Source organism: Drosophila ananassae, assembly GCF_017639315.1.
Source record: "Drosophila ananassae strain 14024-0371.13 chromosome 4 unlocalized genomic scaffold, ASM1763931v2 tig00000054, whole genome shotgun sequence".
In the NCBI taxonomy this organism is placed as follows: Eukaryota; Metazoa; Arthropoda; class Insecta; order Diptera; family Drosophilidae; genus Drosophila; species Drosophila ananassae.
The window spans coordinates 5,392,161-5,412,824 of NW_025319037.1; the positions used below are offsets into that span (position 1 = coordinate 5,392,161).

At 38.0% G+C, this 20,664-nt stretch overlaps 1 protein-coding gene across 14 annotated transcripts in view; it reads left to right on the plus strand.

Annotated features, from left to right (window-relative positions):
* Nucleotides 1-20,664, plus strand: part of LOC6501778 (protein unc-13 homolog B) — a 279,574-nt gene that overhangs the window by 89,674 nt on the left and 169,236 nt on the right. For all 14 annotated transcript variants that reach the window (XR_004311348.2, XR_004311349.2, XM_044717638.1 and 11 more), the window contains one exon: nt 5,723-5,797. Coding sequence is in view for 12 of the 14 variants with exons in the window: in XM_044717638.1 (XP_044573573.1) it covers nt 5,723-5,797 (75 nt within the window). In the remaining 2 variants the exon portion in view is untranslated. The remainder of the gene's footprint in view (nt 1-5,722; nt 5,798-20,664) is intronic.

Here is a 20,664-nt window from a genome sequence, read left to right on the forward strand (position 1 = left end):
GTGAAGGAGACATCTCCGACCCTATAAAGTATATATATTCTTGATCAGGATCACCTCCTGAGTCGATATGAGCATGTCCGTCTGTCCGTCTGTCTGTTTCTACGCAAACTAGTCTCTCAGTTTTAGAGCTATCGAGTTGAAACTTTGCACACATCCTTCTTTCCTTTGCAGGGCAGAATATAAGTCGGAACGGCCGGGATCGGTCGACTATATCCTATAGCTGCCATATAACTGATTCGGAAATGCCATAACTTTGGTGTTTTTTAAGTTAGAGAGTAAAAACTTGTGTTACATGTTACATTTGGCCAAAATATCTTATGTGCAACAATTCATAAGAATCAGCCGACTATATCCTACAGCTGTCATAGAACGCGTGAGTGGATCCAAATTTTCCTTAAAGATGTGTATCAGTATTGGATCCCAGTTTACTGTTGATACATTAAGTGCGTTGAGAGTCGCGTCCGCTCGGAGCACGGTATTATGCAAGCTTCCCAGCTGGTCCGCTGATCCATTAGTTCTGGGGTGCACTCAAAGCGCATGGATAGAGAACTTAATCAACAGACGTTCATTATGGTAATGATTTTTTAGTCTTTGCCAGGCATCCTGGTAACTACCCTGTCCGCCAATTGATGTTGAGATGGGGTTTGACTTCACCTATTACATGATTCTCCGAATGATGAAAATTTCGTAAAATCGGAGCCAGGTGATTGCCGGTAATCTCGGACAAATTTTGGGACTGGTGGTATTGCAATCGACGATGCGGTATTTTATTTTTGCATTGATACTGAATTGTGGTTCTTTGCTCAGATATAACAAATATTTTGCTCGGAAAACTTTAAATGAATCAGCACTTCTGATTCATTTCCTCGTAATTGTGACTTTGGCTCGCGGTTTTCGTTTTTTTTTCGGTGCCGCTGAGACGGGCTTAACCCTGATAGTATTCCATCCAAAAATATTGCTTCATATTTTTTACAAGGTCTTCTACCGCCTTGGCATTTGTGAAATACTCATTCTCTGTAATTAGTGCTAGCTCATGGAGCTTGGTATAATTTTTTTCATAAAAATTAATGTGAGTGATGTATCAATGAATTTACTTCATTATAACTTCGGGCGGAGCTGAAGTTGATATACCCTCGTAAGAATATATATACTTTATAAAGGCGGCGTTGACTCCTACTTTTGACTCCTACTACGGCGTTACCTACTTAGCAAAAATTATTATACCCTCTGCAAAGGTATAAAAATAGGATAAATAAAATTAAATTCATTGTACAAATGGTGGTTTATTATAACTTAGCTTAATTGGATCGTTTTTGAAATTTCTTGCGGAGTAATTGATGACTGAGAGTGCCAAGGGGTATTTGGCAAGGTGGGCGGCGCTGGGGAGACCAATTTATCGCAATCTTCGGTTGTATTCGGAGAGAAGAAAGAAAAATATGCAGTTATTCAATCGTTGGTATAAAAGTATAATATAAGGTCGTCTTCTAAGACTTCTTGATTCAGCATTTTCGACTTTGTCGACGTTGACACATCCAACTGGCTTTTTACAAATCTGTTTAAAAATAGTTTTGCATGTGCTTTTTTGTTGTTCGTATCGCATGCTCTTTGAAGAGCTTTCGTAGAACATTTGTGTGTGATCCCCACTTCCCCTCTTTCTATAGAATGATAGATGATTGCCTAATTTTGATTATGATTTGCTAATTTTATAAACTCCGAACTGCACCTGACCTTTTAGTTTGATTGAGCTTTTGAAAACGCTTGATAGCGTTTCATATTGGTGACACCGACGTGATCGCGCACGGGTTTTGTGATCCGTTTAAAGTCCCACAGAAAACTTAAGAACCGTTTGTTGTATAGTTGTTATTAAAGCACTTCTAATGAAGTAAAGCGTGGAGCTATTGAAAGATTTCTATGCTCAGGCGTTGTATCTGTTCTTTTCGCTTAAGCGAAAACTGAACCGTTAACCGAATTTAAGAACCTAATATGTTTCATTCATCATGTAATTGCAATGTATGTGCCAGTCGCCAACACTGCGTTCTAAAGCTTCACAGCTAATTTGAGAATTGTGTTTGACTGCTCTGCAGCCACGTCCTTTGGATATATTCCTTTATTGATATCTGGCTCCGTGATTTAGCGTAAGCCTTTTCATACCGTGTTTTAATAAAATAACTATAAAATAGCTAACTCTGGTTGCCATAACCAGAGATATTTGTAAGACATAACGCTGAGTACGAAATGCTCCGGATGATAGCTTTCTGCAGTATGATTACAATGACGTAAATGTATTTAAACTAGATAACGTGATCTTTTCATTCAGGATTTTTATCAGTTCGTTCAATGAAGCAGCTGGTTCAGATTAAAATTTCCGGTTTCCCCAAAAGCTTTCTCGAAGACGACCTAATATCCAAGGCCAAAGATAGAACCTCAGACAGATGCGGGAGGCCCTAGGCTGCGGGAGGCCTTGGCCTCATTGAGCTACCACTCATATAATTTTATTTTTATAGGGATATTTACAGGGATCGCATGCAGGCTCCGTCTCCGTCTCCCACATCCCTGCGGCTCCAACAGTATTCAATATGAGTCATCGATAGTCTTGTCGCATGCGTACCTATCAGTCATTGTCTTTATTGCTAGATAAGTTTCATAGATGTTTCCTAGAACGAGTGGGCCAGATCATGTGGGAGTTTCTGCAGGTATGGATATTTCTCCATTTCCTTTGGGCGAAGAATGTCAAAAAACTCCCTGAATTTGAGCCTATATATTGCTAAGGTGATGTCTACTTGTTCTTTTTCCGGAAGGACGATGGTATTGATGGTAGTCCGCGTCCGGTGGGTGAAAGCCCGGTGAACCTTAACACACACCGGTTCACTCGATCCTGATTCACACATCATTCACTCCTAACACATTCTGGAATCTACAAATCAACGCATTCGTCGACGACGACGTGAATACGGCTCTCACAAACACATTAAACCTATCAACTCTATTCCTCGTGAAGAGAACTTGACTAAAATCAAAGTACAGATAGTATTGCGCCAAGGTACTGATTCTACAGTCGGCGATGCGTAGTGCTTTTTCTTCATTCCTGTCGATGAGATGTACATGTCGATCACGTGAGCAAGCTAGAAGAATCCATCGATACGCCGGGTGCCTCGTACTTGTAGATCTGTGCGGATCCTGTTGCATGGATCAGGTCCATGCTGATGGTGAAACAGCGTTAGGAGCGTTAGGAGTTAAAATTATAGTTCTAGGTCAATGTTGATATTTTGATTTAATATAATTTTAAAAGAATTCTTACACACTATATAAAATTTATGGAAAGTGAGCTCCTTTAATTTGCGGGAAACGGTGTTTTATGTATTACAAGCTAGTATTTGTGTGCATTATTAGTGTTACATGAATTTTTAACTTAATTCTATACTTTTTAGGTTTTGTGTGTTCTTAAGGGTTTCAGGTATATGTAAAGCTAGGTATACATAGTTATTACATAGGGTTATGGGAGGTGAGCTTTTTTAATTTGCGGTCAACGGCCCGATATGGTTGGGAAAATCGACTTATGGGACCGGGGCGACCCGTGTCCCCCATAAAGGATACAATCTTTAAATCTATGCAAAATGAGTAAGCTTCAGGCAGGCTTTTCGGACCAAGGATTAGTAAAAGTTTTGAGGCGTCGCCGTTAAGTCACCTCACGAAAACGTCCAATGCCTTGTCCCTATTTGTTTCGATTCTTTTAACTTGTTCAATACCGGAGAAAAGTGACTGTTTATCTCTAGATAAAATTCCTCTAAGGTTTTTGACCCTTGAGTCAATTGACTCAGTTGCTACTCTAAGTTACGGACATCCCTTAGCGGCATATTGTAATGTCTAAACTCGTTTGTTTTCCGGCCAGTCATCGTCCGGGACGCTGTATGCACACAGAGCCAGATCAGCTTCACCCCAAATTTTTTGCCTAATGTGGCTTGCCTATAACGATCTCGTAATCATTGAGGATGGCCTGTGTCCTGTTGGTCCAGGAAACATACTTCCCGAATTCCTCTTCAAACGTGTGAAATTCTTTCACACAGTCGGGCAAGGTTGCCGTTTCTTTTAATTCGTATTCATTGCGCGGTCACACTAAGGGGGCGGGTTGGGTTACGGTTCTCATACTCCTGCTCCATAGTAAAAACCCTACAACCGATTTTCCGGACGTCCTCTTTTGCCCCCATTACGTGCTCGAGCAGGGCTTTAAAACTCTGCGTTTCCTTACCCAGCGTTTCCTTGATCTCCTCCATTGTTGTTTTTTTTATTTTGTATTGGATGCAGAAGCGGGAAACAAGGAGTCGTCAACGGTGGAAAATTAAAAACAAGAAAGGAAAGCTAACTTCGGGCGGAGCTGAAGTTGATATACCCTTGCAGTTGTGCCATTTCCAATCGTTCAGTTATATGGCGGCTTTTGGATATAGTTGGCCGATCCTTATGAAATTTGGCAAATAAGATTATTTTGCCCAAAATGGAATGTACCAAGTTCCATCTTTCTAACATAAAAAACACCCTCCAACACTCTCCACACATGTTATATTTGACCAAAATATCTTATGTACAATTTCATAAGGATCGGCCGACTATATCCTATAGCTGTCATAGAATGAATAGAATGGACTTGGTACAGATTCCATTTAGGGCAAAACAATATATATCCAATAGCCGCCATATAACTGAACGATCGGAAATGGCTCAACTGCAAGGGTATATCAACTTCGGCTCCGCCCGAAGTTAGCTTTCTTGTTTTTATTTGGCATTATTTTTTTAGTGCGGTTTTTCTTTTTTAATTTGTGGGGACATTTTTGCTGGTTTCTTATTGTTATTATTTTTTTTGTTCTCGTTTTTGTTTTGGCGATCTTTATTTTCTGGCACTGTGCGCGATGGTCCATATTCTTCCGTTTTAGCGTAAGCCTAGTAAGGTAGGGGTTTCACAAAAGGTACGGGTTCTACTAGGCGGCTTTTTGGAGTGCGCCTCAGCGTTTCTAGAAAACTGCCACACACCATCTTTTATCATTTTTATTATTTGCCCCAGCGGTTATCTGTTATTGAGTTACAAGACACAATTTTCACTCGCTGATAATGTCACTAACAAACCACCGCAGTGTTTGTTTGTCTTGGGAAACAAGATTAATCGCAGTTATTACCAATTTTGATGCACTCGCAGATTTGCCTTTTATGTGCACCGAACTTCACAACTTTTTTCACTCGCGGATATGCCGTCGGCAAACGTGTCTAGGGCATGCGTGTCACCACTATATAAAAATTTGTGCATGCGTGTGATAATAAAAAATTGAAAGCTCTATTTATTTCCTGGAGGTAGACAAAAATGGAAAAAACCGCTAAAAAAGGCCTGGAGATCCTGTTTCCTGGACGCAGATCTTTTTAAATGTATCTTTTTAAATCAACTTATCTAATGATCTATATAAGATTTCTTTCCGTTTTAAATAAAATTAAAATTGTTTCCTTTTTGTATAACTAATTTGTCTACCTTATTTCTTATGTCATTTATTTGCATTTAAAATTAGTTGTTTTAGCACTTTCCATAAGCTAAGTCAAAAAATAAAAAATGTGAAAAATTGTTTGACTTTTATATAAATATATATATTATATATATAAATATAATATATTGTATAAAAGTTTATTTCATGGTATCTTTAAGTTTTTCTTTCATCTTTATACTAATATATTTATGCTACTATAGACGATGGCCGCTACAAAACGAAATGCTGGACTGACATCCGCCGTTCCACGAGCAACACTCAACGACGAAGAGTTGGTATGTAAAACTTTTCTTATTATTATAATATTAACTTGTAAAGTCCTAAATTTATTTTCTTTCGAGCCGCGTGGTTAAGCCATTCCGCAAATACTCCATTGTATTGAGTGTTTATTTTAATTTCCTACCAAAACCAGAGCCCACACTTAAAAAGCTGCTGGTTTTAATGCTTAAAAGTTTTTTTAACAGGCACTTGATCCATTTCATAGTTGAGGCTGAATAATGTTAGGCAGGATAATGAAAACTGATCCTAAGTTTATGTACCGCTTATAGATTATGTACTGCTTGCTGTTGTTTCTTTGCAGGAAACCTATCTACTTCATTGTCACTCACTGACATAGCAATTCTACTATTTTCTTGATCTGAATCTTTCCGATTAGCATGTGTTGTAACTCTTCGCACATTTCTTATTCACTAATCATGACTGAAATAAATTTATTTTCTCACTAACTAAACACTACTGAAACAAAAAAAATGTAAAATAAAAAAAAAAAACAAAATGAGCTGTTTGTAGGAAATTTTTCGGGAACTACTCATATTTTTATCACATTTAACTTAACGGATAAGATAAATCCGTTTTGCCGTTCTTGAGAAGTGGCCATGAAATCGAAAAGCAATTTATTTATATATGTTGGGATCAGCAGCAGAAAATGTATATTCTACATATTACAAAGCTGAGCTTAAGGTGCAGTTAAACACATCTTTTAATACATAAATTTTTTTGCTGGTGTACAGCTCCGTTTCGCTCTGCGCAGATTCGCGCACCCGGATTTTTTGTATATCTTGACTGGCAGCTTTTTGTGCGCACTTCGTTTTTTTTAAATATCTTATGTGATAAATTTAAACAACCTGGAGTTTATTAAAAAAATTTCTTTACATTTTAAATATCCAAAATATCAAATATCGCAATGGTATATTTGGAGGTAAAATAATTTTTTTAGCTCGTCTAAAAAAATAGAGAAGATGGTCCAAGATGGCTTCCTTGGGGCACCCCAGATGTGGCGTAAGGTAACATCTTTAAAGAAAACACGTTGGGTTCTCCCAGATAAGTAGCTCGAAATCCAGATAAGAAGATCAGTTGGGAATCCCACAAGACTGAGTTTACTTATAAGAAGCGAATGGTTAACAGAGTCAAATGCTTTACTGAAGTCAGTGTAAATGACGTCTGTTTGTAAGCCATTCCGGAAGCCATCATGAAGCCATGCTGGCACTTCATGAAGCGGCGCTTCATGAAGCCATGCTGGCACGGAGTTATTATTGAACTACATAGGTGTTGCAAATGTGGAGTGATAAGTTTTTCCAGCGATAGATTAAAGAGTTTAACAAGCGGTTTGCACAGTGCCTCGGCGCAGTACTTCAGAACACAGCCTGGTACTCCATCAGGGCCTGGCGAATACACGGGCTTGACCTTAAGAAGATCCGATAACACAACACTTTGATCGAAAGATGGGCTAAATATAAGATTGGCTGATTGGATATCATAAGTGTAAGGCTGAGCTGAGCTGCTGCTAGGTGAATACGTAGTTTGAAAAAACTGTGCAAAGAGATTGGCCATTGCCTGATCAGTGTTCGCATAAGAGTTCTCAAACGTAAGCAGTGCGGGAAAAGACACATGTTTACGCTTAGTGTTTACAAAGTTATAAAACTCCTTCGGATCCTGAGTAAACTGAATCCTGCAGCGGCGAATATAACTCCTATAACATTCTGCGTTATGCACGGTGGAATTGGACCGAGCTATTAAGTATCTTGAATAACTAACTATACAGCCAGATAATCTATGTTTATTTAAAAGTCTACTCATACTGTTCTTTAAATTTATAAGGTGCCTTTTATACCAAGGCGGATTCGTTGAAGCGGACGGCTATTTCCACGGCACACAAGCGTTAAAAAATGAGTTTAAAGTGAAATAAAATTTTTGTAATGCGATGTTTATATCCTCACATGCCAATAAATCAAACCAATCAAATTCCGAGATTAATTTATTTAACTTCATAAAATCAGCCTTACAGAAGAAACGAACTTTATGAGATTTAGGTGTAAACTTAAGGTCAATTAAGGAGTTGTTTTCAATTGAAAGCTCAAGAGTGGGATGATATGGATCCTCAGGGTCAGAAAGGGGCAAAGTTCTGGAAAGAGTAATTCCATCAGGATCAGAAACGAAACATAAGTCCAGCAGCCGACCTAAAGAATTTCTAACGTGGTTAATTTGCCCGAGTGACATGTCAAACATGCCCACAGGGAAGGCGTGGTGGGAGTTAAGTTTACAGACGGTGAATTTTCAACATTTGACCATATAAGTTCTGGGATATTAAAGTCACCCAGAGCTATCAGCTGGTCACCATCAGACAGACGATCGAAAACCAAACGAATAGCGGACAGATGTTGCCAGTATGTTGGCGGTTCGGATGAAGGTGGTATGTAAGAACAGGTAACATACAAAGATTGATCGGACAAAGTGATTTTGATGCAAAGGAATTCAATGTCACCAAACTCTTGTGATTTTACCTCTTCAGAAGCGAGTTTGGAGTCTACAGAGATTAACACTCCTCCTCCTCTTCGCAGAGTTCTATCACATCTAAAAGTGGTGTACCTACAAGGAAAAACTTCGGAGCTTAAGATCTCCGGCTTTAACCAAGTTTCTGTATATACAATAATATGAGATGCATTGAAAAAACTATCAGAATGCAGTTTGGGAAGTTTACTACGTAACCCTCTTTTATTCTGATAGGTAAGTGTTAGAGAAGACATTAGTTTTTTGAAACAGAGGAAGATGAAGTGAAAGGTTGGTCAGTGGCCGTAACATGTGGGAGTTTTACACCCACAGGTTTTGTTATTTTTTTTTTTTTTGGTATGTTCTTGGACGAAAATATTCTCTGGCCAAAAGCTGGCGGAACAAATCGTCTTGAACATCTGCAAGGGCACACGTATTTTGAAAGATGACGTGTGCCTGGTGTATGAATATTTAATTTTTGTAATGTCCACCACCTTTATGTCGACTTTTGTTTTGGCTTTGATGTAAGCCGAGATATCAATCTCAGAAGTATCAGGGGCAAGCCGGGAAACAAAAATATGTTTCGATGGTGGGATCACCTGCAAGGGTTTTGGTGCCGCCGCACCTAGTACAGCGGCATCAGTACGTACCGGGGGTCCGGACGGTTGATTGTCCTGTTTGGTGACTGTTACAGGGGTTTGAAATATTGGGTCTGGGATCACTTGAAGCGTTGCCACAGAGGACATATCGGACAATTGCTCATTAATCCTGAGATATTCGGAAGCCGAATTTTTCTCAGGTCCGGCCCTTGGGGTGGCCAGAGATATAAGCGGCTGCATAGTTGTCAGCTGAGTAGGCTGAAAATTATTCGCCACAAGCACATCACTAAAAGAGGATTTTTTACGCTTTGGAGACTCGTTTAGTAGTTAAAGACTACTAAACTGTGTATGGAGCGCACAGAGTTGGTCATTGAATTTTCGAAAACCACTAATCAACTCCTTGAAACCGCTTTTAGTCTGCCTCATGAACGATCTCATTTCGTCCTGAACAGCACGACAACCGTCACAGCAAAAGTGGAGACCAGACCTACGCGAGATTGCATCCGAAACTGAGGCCGTGAACCCGGCACACTTAGCGTGTAAAACATTTTCACAGAGCCAGCAATGGATGGTAGGCTGGGAAGACGAGATTCTCTTATTACAACACTTCAATGCACAGACCAATTTAAAGTCCATAATTATTAAGATTTTAAATAATTAATTTATTAAAAATTATTAAAATTTCCATAATTAATTTATTAATAATATTGATGAACCTTGTACCACTGTACCAGGGAAACGAAAGGGGGAGATTGAAGAGAGCAGTTAGTGCGAGTTAATAAAATGCAAAGAATAGAGATAAGAAACTCTATTGAGCGAGAAATAGGAGCAATAGAATAGAAGCAACACCATGAGAGATGAAGAAGAAGAGAGATGAAGAAGAAGAGCAGGGCTATGTTTGGAAGAAAAATTTATAAAATTATTATTTTAGCTCCAAATATATCACTGCACACGCGAAGCGATACGGATCTATGAATTGCAATATTTTATTATTTTTATTTTTTTAAGTGAATAGAAATAAACACCGATTGTTTATGCAAATCTAATAAGCAGTGCGCACAAAAAAAACACGTCCGTCCGCTTTGAGATAAAGAGAAGAAGTGATGATATAAATTTATTAATTTTCTTCCAAGCTTAGCTCTGCTTTTTTATCTTTTTCTGTGTTGCGTCAATTGTCGCTCAATTGAGATTCTTATCTATTATTATATTCTATTCTTTACAGTTTTACTAACCCGCACTAATCGCCCTCTTAAATCTCCCTTTTTCGTTTCCCTGGTTCAATAGGTCGAGGTATTTACAGATTAAAATTAAAAATATTACAGGTGATCCCACCATCGAAACATAATAAAATTACCAAGCCTGTGGGAGTGAAGCTCTCACATGTTAGAGCCATTGACCAACTTTCCACCTCGTCTTTCTTAGTTACAAAAAAATAACTAGTTTACTAACACTTACCTTTCAGAATACTTTAGGCCTCGTGCCGTGGAAATATCCGTCTGCTTCAAAAGAGGCATTTCTAAACTGTCAGCAATTCCAAAGCTTTTTTAAAAACTTATCACTCCACATTTGCAACACCTATGTAGTTCATTAATATCACCGTGCCAGCATTTCTTTATGAAGCGCTGCTCCACCACTACCAACTTATTGGCGCTAACATTTTTTATCACACTGACTTCAGTAAAGCATTTGACTCTGTTAACTATTTGCATCATAAGTAAACTCAGACTTTTGGGATTCCCAACTGATCTTCTAATCTGGATTTCGAGCTACTCGTCTGGAAGAACCCAACGTGTCTCTTTTAAAGATGTTACTTCGCTTTTAGTCCGCGCCACATGTGCCGTTGTCCAAAGAAGCCATTTTGGACCTTTATTTTTACAATATTTATGAAGGATTATCCCCTTTTCGCCTGGCTTGGAGGGTCGATTATATCCAATAGCAGTCATATAACTCAATGATCGGAATTGGGATAACTTTGTTGTTTTTAAGGTAAATGGATGGGACTTTCTACGGACTTCATTTTGGGCCACCTAATAGGATCTGCCAATGTAATTGAACGATCGGAAATGGCACAATCTTGCTATTTTTAACTAAGCTTAGCTCTGTTTTATTCGGGCGAAAATTAATAAATTTGTTAATTTTCTTCCAAGCATAGCTTAATAGAGATTCTTATCTCAATTCTTTGAACTAGTGGTTCAACGTTCAAAAAAAAAAACAAGACAGGAAAGCTAACTTCGGGCGGAGCCGAAGTTTATATACCCTAGCAGTTGAGTCACAGTCCGCTAGGTGGCGACACGCATCTTATATTATTAGATATATATATTAGATATATGTATATATTAGCGGATTGTAAATAGTCGGCCGATTCTTTTGAAATTTGGCATATCGAATTATTGCCCAAAGAGGAATCCATTGAAACTCCCATCCTTCTAACTTGAAAAACAACCAAGATATGGCATTTCCGATCAATCAGTTATATGGTAGCTATAGGATATAGACGGCCGATCAATAATATATGTATTATATAATATATATAATTTTGGCGTTGCACAACCAAAATTATAATACAATCGGCAAGGGTAAAATAACAAATTAGGAATTTTTAATTATGGAACTCAATATTGTCTGTTCGATTAAGTCTTGAAATAAGACAAATTCATCATCCCAACACATCACCTGGTAGCTATATAAAAACATTTTACACGATAATGTGCCGGGTTCTCGGCTTCAGTTTTGGATGCCCTTTCTCTTAGGTCTGGTCTCCACTTTTGCTGTGACGGTTTTCGAGCTGTTCAGGACAAAATGAGATCGTGAATGAGACAGACTTAAAGTGGATTCAAAGAGATGATTAGCGGTTTTCGTCAAATCAATGACCAATACTGTGGGCTTGATTCAGAGCTTAATAGTTTTCAACAGGTAAATGTGTCTCCAAAGCGTCAGAAAACCGCTGTTAGTGATGTGCTTTCCGAAAATTATGCAGCCGCTCATATCTCTGGCCACAACAAGGTCTGGACCTGGAAAAAATTCAGCTTCCGAATATTTCAGCATATTCGAGCAAATGTCCGAGATGTCTTTTGTGGCATCGCTTTAAGTAATACCACCAGACCCATTAATTAAAAGCCCTGTAGAAGTCACATTACAGGGTTACCAACCCCGGTGCCAGCTAATGGAGCAGTACTAGTTACTGCTGAAGCAAAACCCTTGCAGATGATTCCACCATGAAAACACTTGCCCCAGGCACTTGTGAGAGTGATATCTCTGCTGACATCAAAGCCAATACTAAAGATGTCTAACCCATTCGACCCCGAAGTTGCCTGTGAGCAATTTCAAAAGTTTATCGGCTATCGGTAGTCGGTGCTTTTGTTTTTGTCTGCTTATTCTTCGAGATAACGGTGCTTTGATGTGTATACTTATAATGTAAGCAAAAAAATTCTAGTTTGTGCATCATTTGACGAAATTATTTGGAATGTGCTGCACGTGCCTCGCGTAAAAAGTGTTTGTTGTATTGTGAGGTATATTGAAAAAAAAGTGATTTACTTTTAAATTACGCATTAAAAGTTGAAGAATGTGAGTGAAATTTGTTAATAAATGAATTCTTTAATGCATGTTGTAGTTCAATCTAATTGATTTCTATTAAAAAACAGCTGAGGAATTTTTAAAGCAATAAAGTTGCTTGTGAGCAACCTTGGGCCATTGCACCACCAAAATATGAGACCAAAAGAAAAAGGTTTATCAAATGATGATATTGAGAGAATTGTCAACTTCGATTGGGATGTCTCCAGTGACGAAGAAAGTGGTGGTGAAATGGAAGACATCTCTGGAATGTTGGAGAATAATTTAAAAAGTATATTGGAAAGGGGAGAATCAATAGAATTTGAGCATATTGAAAATTTGATTGATGAAAAAAGCATTCAAGAAAATAGTGTTGTGGCTGATAATTGCTTTGAAAAAGTTGATCCCAAAACACTTAAGTGGAGAAATAGGCCATTTCAAGCTCCAGGGTGTATTTGGGAAGAAGATAGTAATCGCCAAATCGATGAAGTGAAGACCCCAGTAGAGTATTTCTGCAGCTTTTTTGACAATAATGTTATTGATTTAATTACAAATCAAACTAATTTGTATGGGTTGCAAGAGCACGGCATAGAGCTACAATGTACTGGAGATCAAATAAAAAGGTATATCGGAATTTTATTGTACTTGGGTGTCATAAAAGTACCTCAATTTAAAATGGCTTGGTCAAAAGAATACAAGCTTTCTGCTATATCGGATGCAATGCCATGAGGAAAGTTTGAAAAAATCAAACAATGTTTACATTTCAACGATAATACAAAACAACTAAAAAAAGGTGATTTGAACTATGATAAACTGTACAAAATACGCCCTTTACTTGACATTCTCAAAAAAAGTTTTGGTAAACTACCCCAAGAAGAACATCAAAGCGTTGATGAGCAAATCATTGCGTACAAAGGTATTCAGATTTAAATTTTTTTAAAATATAATTTTAATTTTAATTCAATTTTAATTTTTTGTCAGGCCAATCGTCTTATAAGCAATACAACCCAGCTAAGCCTCACAAATGGGGTTTAAAAATGTTTACGCGCGCTGGAACATCTGGATTAGTTTATGACTTCACACTGTATGTTGGCGAAGGCACTTGCCCCAACTTTGGATTGGGAATATCTTCAGATGTGGTATTATACTTATCAAAAGGTCTTCCCAAAGGCAAACCTTTCAAGCTGTATTTTGACAATTGGTTTACGTCAGTTAGTCTCTTGGTTGCATTGAAGGAAAATGGCATATTTGCAACCGGAACTATCCGCAAAAACCGCATAAGCAGCTGTAGACTTCTTTCAGATGCAGAATTGAAAAAACGTGGAAGAGGATCATTTGATACAAAATATGAAGTAAACAATAATCTGATATGCGTCAAATGGTTTGATAACACTAGTTTACACCAAAAATGAACCTCCATAAAAAAGTGTTTTTTATAGTAATTTGGGGTCGGAGAACACGAAAATGACATCCGTTTATTTTTCTTAAGAACCGTTTTTGAGATATTTTTGAAAATCGTGTTTTTGAGGTCCTTTTTCAGTTTTTTGGTAATATCTCATGAAAAAAACTGTTTACAAACAAAAAAAGGATATTGATTGACAGGTATTGAAGTAACGTTTACGTGGATATATAATATGTGCAGATTGAATCAAATCTCTGTAATGCACAAGCGAACAAAGTACAAAAATAGTGTCATTTTCGACCAATTTTGAAAATTTCAATTTTTCAATTGGTCGAAAATGACACTATTTTTGTACTTTGTTCGCTTGTGCATTACAGAGATTTGATTCAATCTGCACATATTATATATCCACGTAAACGTTACTTCAATACCTGTCAATCAATATCCTTTTTTTGTTTGTAAACAGTTTTTTTCATGAGATATTACCAAAAAACTGAAAAAGGACCTCAAAAACACGATTTTCAAAAATATCTCAAAAACGGTTCTTAAGAAAAATAAACGGATGTCATTTTCGTGTTCTCCGACCCCAAATTACTATAAAACAATCATCAATTTTAAGGTTCACTCGATTACATTTAAATTTGTAAACTAGTGTAATAAGTCGGTTCAACTACTATCTTCGTATGAAGACCATCAGCCAGTTGGAATGTGCAAACGATGGAGTCCTAAAGAAAAAGTTTACATTGATGTTGTAAGGCCTGCTATCGTAGGCTCTTATAACAAGGGTATGGGAGGAGTAGACTTAGCGGACATGCTTATGGAGCTATACAAAATAAACCACCGTTCAAGAAAGTGGTACATTAGAATTTTTTATTGGTGCTTGGGAACATCAATGACAAATGCATGGCTGCTGTATAGAAAAAATTTTCATTTTCTAAACCCAAATCAAAAGTATATACCGCTCATCAAATTTCAAATGGAAGTTGCTCATGAGCTGCTACAATGTACTTACTCTACTTCATTTGAAAAAAATGGGTCGGCCATCAAATATGCAAAGAGAAAACTCAATAATATCTTTGGGTTCTCCAACTAGCAGTGTGTCTTCCAATCAATCCAAAAAATACAAGTTTCAGCCAAATACTACAATATCTTTGGATTCTCCAACTAGCAGTGTGTATTCCAATCAATCCAAAAAATACAAGTTTCAGCCAAATCCTACAAATTCTATGCGTTACGATTGCATGGAACATTGGGTGGTATTTACAGAAAAAGGGCGTTGCAGACTGTGTAAGACAGGAACCCCAATGTCAAAATGTATTAAATGTAAAGTACACCTATGCTGTAACAACAATAAAAATTGTTTTATGTCTTACCATACTTAAAAATTGAAAATAAACAAAAATAACCATCAACTAAAAATGTATTCTTTAATATACACTATGGCCCAACGTTGCCCACAAGCAACATCCGGTAGCGCCCAAACCAGTGGGGGTGGGGAGTTCAAACTTTACTCAAATACTGCTTGGCCCAATACAAACAGAATACAACAAAAAAAAATTTTTTTTTCGACAGGGAAAAAGTTGGGGTCGAAAGGGCTAAAGGTGGTGGATATTACTAAATTAAAATACACCTATACTAGGCATACGTCGACTTTCAAAATACGTGTGCCCGTGCAGATGTTCGATACGATTTGTTCTGTCAGTTTTCGGCCAGAGAACATTTTTAGCTGACGGTCTTTGACAAAAATGTCTAAGAACATCAGCCAAAAATTACCAAGTGAGTGAAACTCCCACATGTTAGATCCACTGTCCAAGCTTCTATGTCATCTTCCTCAACTACAAAGAACTACTTTCTTCACTAACATTTACCTATCAGAATACGAAAGGGCTACGTATCAAACTCCCCAAACTCAATTCTAATGTTCATTCTTTACATCCCATATTATACAAAAACTTGGTTAAAGCCAAAGGTTTGAAGTTCCGAAGTTTTTTCAAGTACGTAAAACACTTTTAAACGTGATAAAACACTGCGAAGGGTAGGAGGAGTGTTAATTTCGGTAGACTAAAAAATCGCTTCTGAGGAGGTAAAATCACAAGAGTTTGATGGCATAGAATTTCTTTGGTTAATTTTTATAGGTTACCTTTTCTTATATACCACCTGGGTCCGAACAGCCCACATACTAGCAACATTTGTCTGATATTCGATTCGTTTTTAATCTTCTGTCTCATTGTGACCCTCATAAATTTCGTTTCTTCCGTAAGCCCGACTTTATGCAGCTAAATGAATTAATTTTCTAATTTGATTGGTTCGATCTACTGGCATATGAAGATATATAAACAATGCCTAACAAACTTTATTACACTTTGAATATATTTTTCGACTTTTGGTTTCATGATAATATCCGTCAGCTTCAACAAAACCACCTTCGCGCAGCTCCCGCTGCATAAGTACACGAGGCAGTGTGTTGCAAATATAAAGCGTGAAGGATAAAAGGTTTTAGGTTATGCGTAGAGCAAGATATAGATATGCTGATAAAATATGGTAAAGACCATCGTAGTCCGGACATAATACCCTAAAGGGATCGTGTTGGGCTTATGTCGAACTACAATGGGTAAGGAATAGAGGACGAAAGTTTCTAGTCCTTCTACTAAGAACGTTAAAATGTATGCGTGTTAGTAAATGCTAGCTAGAATACGACACCTATCCTCGTTCTACGGTTTGTTAGTGATGGTAAGTTTATTAACTTAAGTCTACTATGGTAAGAGGGAAGGTGAAGATTTGCATCCCAATTAAGTTCTCTAAGATTCTATATGACAGACAGAATGGAGTATATAACGATTTTTGTTATGTACGGGTCATTAAATTTTTTTGACCATCTTTAAATAAAACTAAGCACATATATAGTGGATATATGGTTGGTAAATTTAAGTTTCAAATCTAATAGGACACCCAGATCGTTACCCTGAACTAATCGTTCCAAAATCGATAAAAGAGATCGATAGCATTACGTTATTTGCTAACCACCAATTTTGAAATTTATCCAAATCGGATTGAAGTCTAGATTGGGCGCTAGTGAATTTATACTGAAGACAAATTTTAATATCATAAGCGTACATAAATAAAAGGGAATCAGTTAAGTCAGGGGCAAGTCGTTAATAAATAATGTAAAAAGTAAGGGTCCAAGATAGCTTTCTTGGGATACACCAGATGTGTCCCGGACGCGAGGTTCTTCCATATAAGTAGCTGGAGATCAGTTCACAATTAAGATATGCCTCTATAATTGCAGCGTCTTATTTTGTCAATTTTTTATGCAGCGGAATAATGAAAGATTCTTTCCACATAAAGGGAGAGATCGAAGTCTTCAGCGATATATTAAAGAGTTTATGGAGCTTTTTGCACAGTGCCTCGTCGCAGTTCTTAAAAACACAGCCTGGTACTCGATCGGGGCCTGGCGAATACACGGACTTAACCTTAAGAAGGATGAATAATACAACACTTTTATCAAAAGACGGGCAAAATATTAAGTTACCTGATTGGATATTATAAGTGTAACGCAGAGCTGGAATGATGCTAGGTGAATACGTTGATTGAAAACACTGTGCAAAGAGATCGGCCATTGCCTGATCAGAGCTCGGATATGAGTTCTCAAACGTAAGCAGAGGAGGAAAAGATACATATTTGCGCTTAGGGCTTACAAAGATATAAAACTGCTTCGGATCCTGAGTAAACTAAATCCAGCAGCGGCGAAAATAACTCCTAAAACATTCTGCGAGATGCACGGTGAAATTGGACCGAGCTTCTAAATATCTTGATAAACTAATTGTACAGCCAGATAATTGATGATTATTTAAAAGTCTATTCATGACGTTCTTTAAATTTAATAGGTGATTTGTACAACAAGGCGGACTTCTTGAAGCGAACGGGTATATTCAAGGCACGCAAGCGTGCAAAAATATATTCAAAGCGTAATAAAATTTATTTGAGGCAATTGGTCGTTGATATTTTTCAACGCCGTTTCATCCAAATAATAACACGAAATTATTTGTTTTAGGAACGTTATAAGAACGCTTAGCCACGAAATACCTAAACGACAACCAGAAAAACTATTACACCTACCAATTGAAGAGCAGCAAGGGCCTTCAAGTGGTCATAAAGGGTATTGAATTGTCTGTACCAATAAAAGAAATCATCGAAGCCCTTTCAAGCGCAGGTTTTAAAGTTAAGGGAGCCATTAAAGTCATCATCAGACAAGAAGTCCCCCAGCCTATGTTCAAAGTTAAGTTGCAACCTGAAACGAAAACAACTCCTAAAAATATGATTCGTCCCATTTACAAACTACAGTATCTTCTGCATAGAAGAATCACGGTAGAGGAACCTCATAAGCGCAACCAACCTCAACCAACCAGTGTTCAAACTGCCAAGAATATGGACACTCAAAGTCGTACTGCACCTTGCGTGCAGTCTGTGTGGCTTGTGGCGGCCTCCATGACACTGCCACCTGTACCATAAATAAAACCGACCATAACTCTAAGAAATGTGGCAACTGCGGTGGAAATCAAACTGCCAATTACAGGGGGTGCCCAGTTTATAAAGAGCTAAAATATCGTATGAATACAAAAAAACCCTTACAACAACGTTCGTTTGGCAACCACACTAACCACCAAACCACCTCGGCATCTTTGACTACACCTGGAGTTTCTTTCTCTAGCGCTCTACGATGGCCAGGACTACTAAATAGTGTAGGTTCAGTACCACTGGAACCTGAAACTATAGGATATCCACCTCCGACTACGGGTACAACGAGGGAAAGAGTAGGCCAAGAATCTGCAACCTCCGAAATAAAGGGTATCGAAGGAATGTTGTCCACACTTATAAGTTTAATGGTCACAGTTCAAAATAATATGCAAGAGCTCATGCGAAACCAAAATCGACTGATGGAGCTTTTAGTCAAACAAAAATCCAATTAGATGGCTTATTTAAGAATCTGTCTATGGAATGCTAACGGCAAAGCCCAAAGCCCAAAAATGAACTTAAGACATTTCTTGATGATAATAATATCGATATTATGCTTATATCCGAAACTCATATAACGAACAAAAACAACTTCTATCTGACGGGCTATATATTTCATGCAACAAATCATCCAGATGGGAAGGCTCATGGAGGAACTGGGATCCTCATAAAGCTGCGCATAAAACACAATTCCCTGCAACGAGTTGCTACAAATTCCCTGCAGTCAACTTCAATACGAATTCTGACTGTGGGAGGTCATCTAAATCTAGCTGCAATATACTGCCCACCACGTTTCTGCATATCTGATATGGAGTTTATGCAATCCTTTGATTCAGTAGGCGATTGCTTTATAGCAGGCGGCGACTACAATGCCAAGCACCCACACTGGGGTTCTCGCCTAACCAACCAAAAGGGTAGACAACTATACAACGCTTTGATACATCCAGGAAATAAACTTGACTTTCTATCACCGGGAAGGCCTATATACTGGCCAGCGGACCCACGGAAGAAGCCAGGCCTACTTGGCTTTGCGATCACTAGAAAAATTCCACGAAGCATCATTCGAGCCGAACCTTTGGATGACCTATCGTCTGACCATTCAGTTGTCCTTCTTCATCTATTTCAACATGCCGAATTACAAAATAATCAAATTTATCGCACATCAAAAAGGACAAACTGGCTTAGGTACAAAAAGTACATAAGCTCTCACATAAACGTAAGACCGTCAATTAACTGTAGAAAGGACATTCAAGATGCAGTCAACCACTCCTGCGCCTACTGCGGTCGGCTAATATCCTCATTGCGCCGAAAATGATTATGGAGCTCCCTGCGTGCCCCATCAATTATATAAAAATTCTTTTTAACTCTATTACAAAGCTTGGCCACTTCCCCCATCAATGGAAAAGATCCATTATAATAATGATACCGAAACCAGGGAAAGACAAAGCTTTGGCCTCTTCATATAGACCAATAGGTCTACTTTCATGCTTATCAAAGCTTTTTGAGAAACTTCTACTGCTCCGTATCACGCCTCATATGACTTCGAATAATATAATCTCTGAACATCAATTTGGCTTCCGAGAAAAGCATGGCACCATAGAGCAGGTGAACCGTATCACATCTAAAATTCGAACCGCCTATGAACAGCGAGAATATTGTTCTGCTATATTTCTGGACATATCCCAGGCATTTGACCGAGTCTGGCTGCAAGGACTTATGTATAAAATAAAACTATTACTCCCACAAAACTGTCATGAGCTGCTCAAAACATACCTGCTTAATCGAGTGTTCTCTGTAAAACACAAAAACTTTACAACAGAAGAGTTCGAAATTAAGGCGGGCGTACCCCAAGGAAGCGTCCTCGGCCCCACCCCTATATCTTCTATATACAGCAGATATCACAACAGACCAGCGTCTAACTATGTCAACATTTGCCGATGATACAGCCATACTTAAAAGATCTAAATGCCCGCTGGAGGCATCCAGAAGCCTCTCCTCTCACCTTGCACTAATAGAAAAGTGGATGGCGGACTGGCGTATAAAGATAAACGGTGAAAAATCTAAACACATTACCTTTACCCTCAACAGACAAAACTGCCCCACTCCAACTCTAAACAATACCATAGTCCCCTCTGTGAATGAGGTCACATATCTCGGCTATTATAACTTTTACTTCTTTAGTTATTTAGGCCAGTAAATAAACGATATTTCTTGAAAATCAAACTCTTGTTTATTTACTCTCTTCGACAGCTTTTAGTTTATGTGTTTATGTGTTGATTCGATACAATCGATATGATATTAAAAGCGCCTTCTG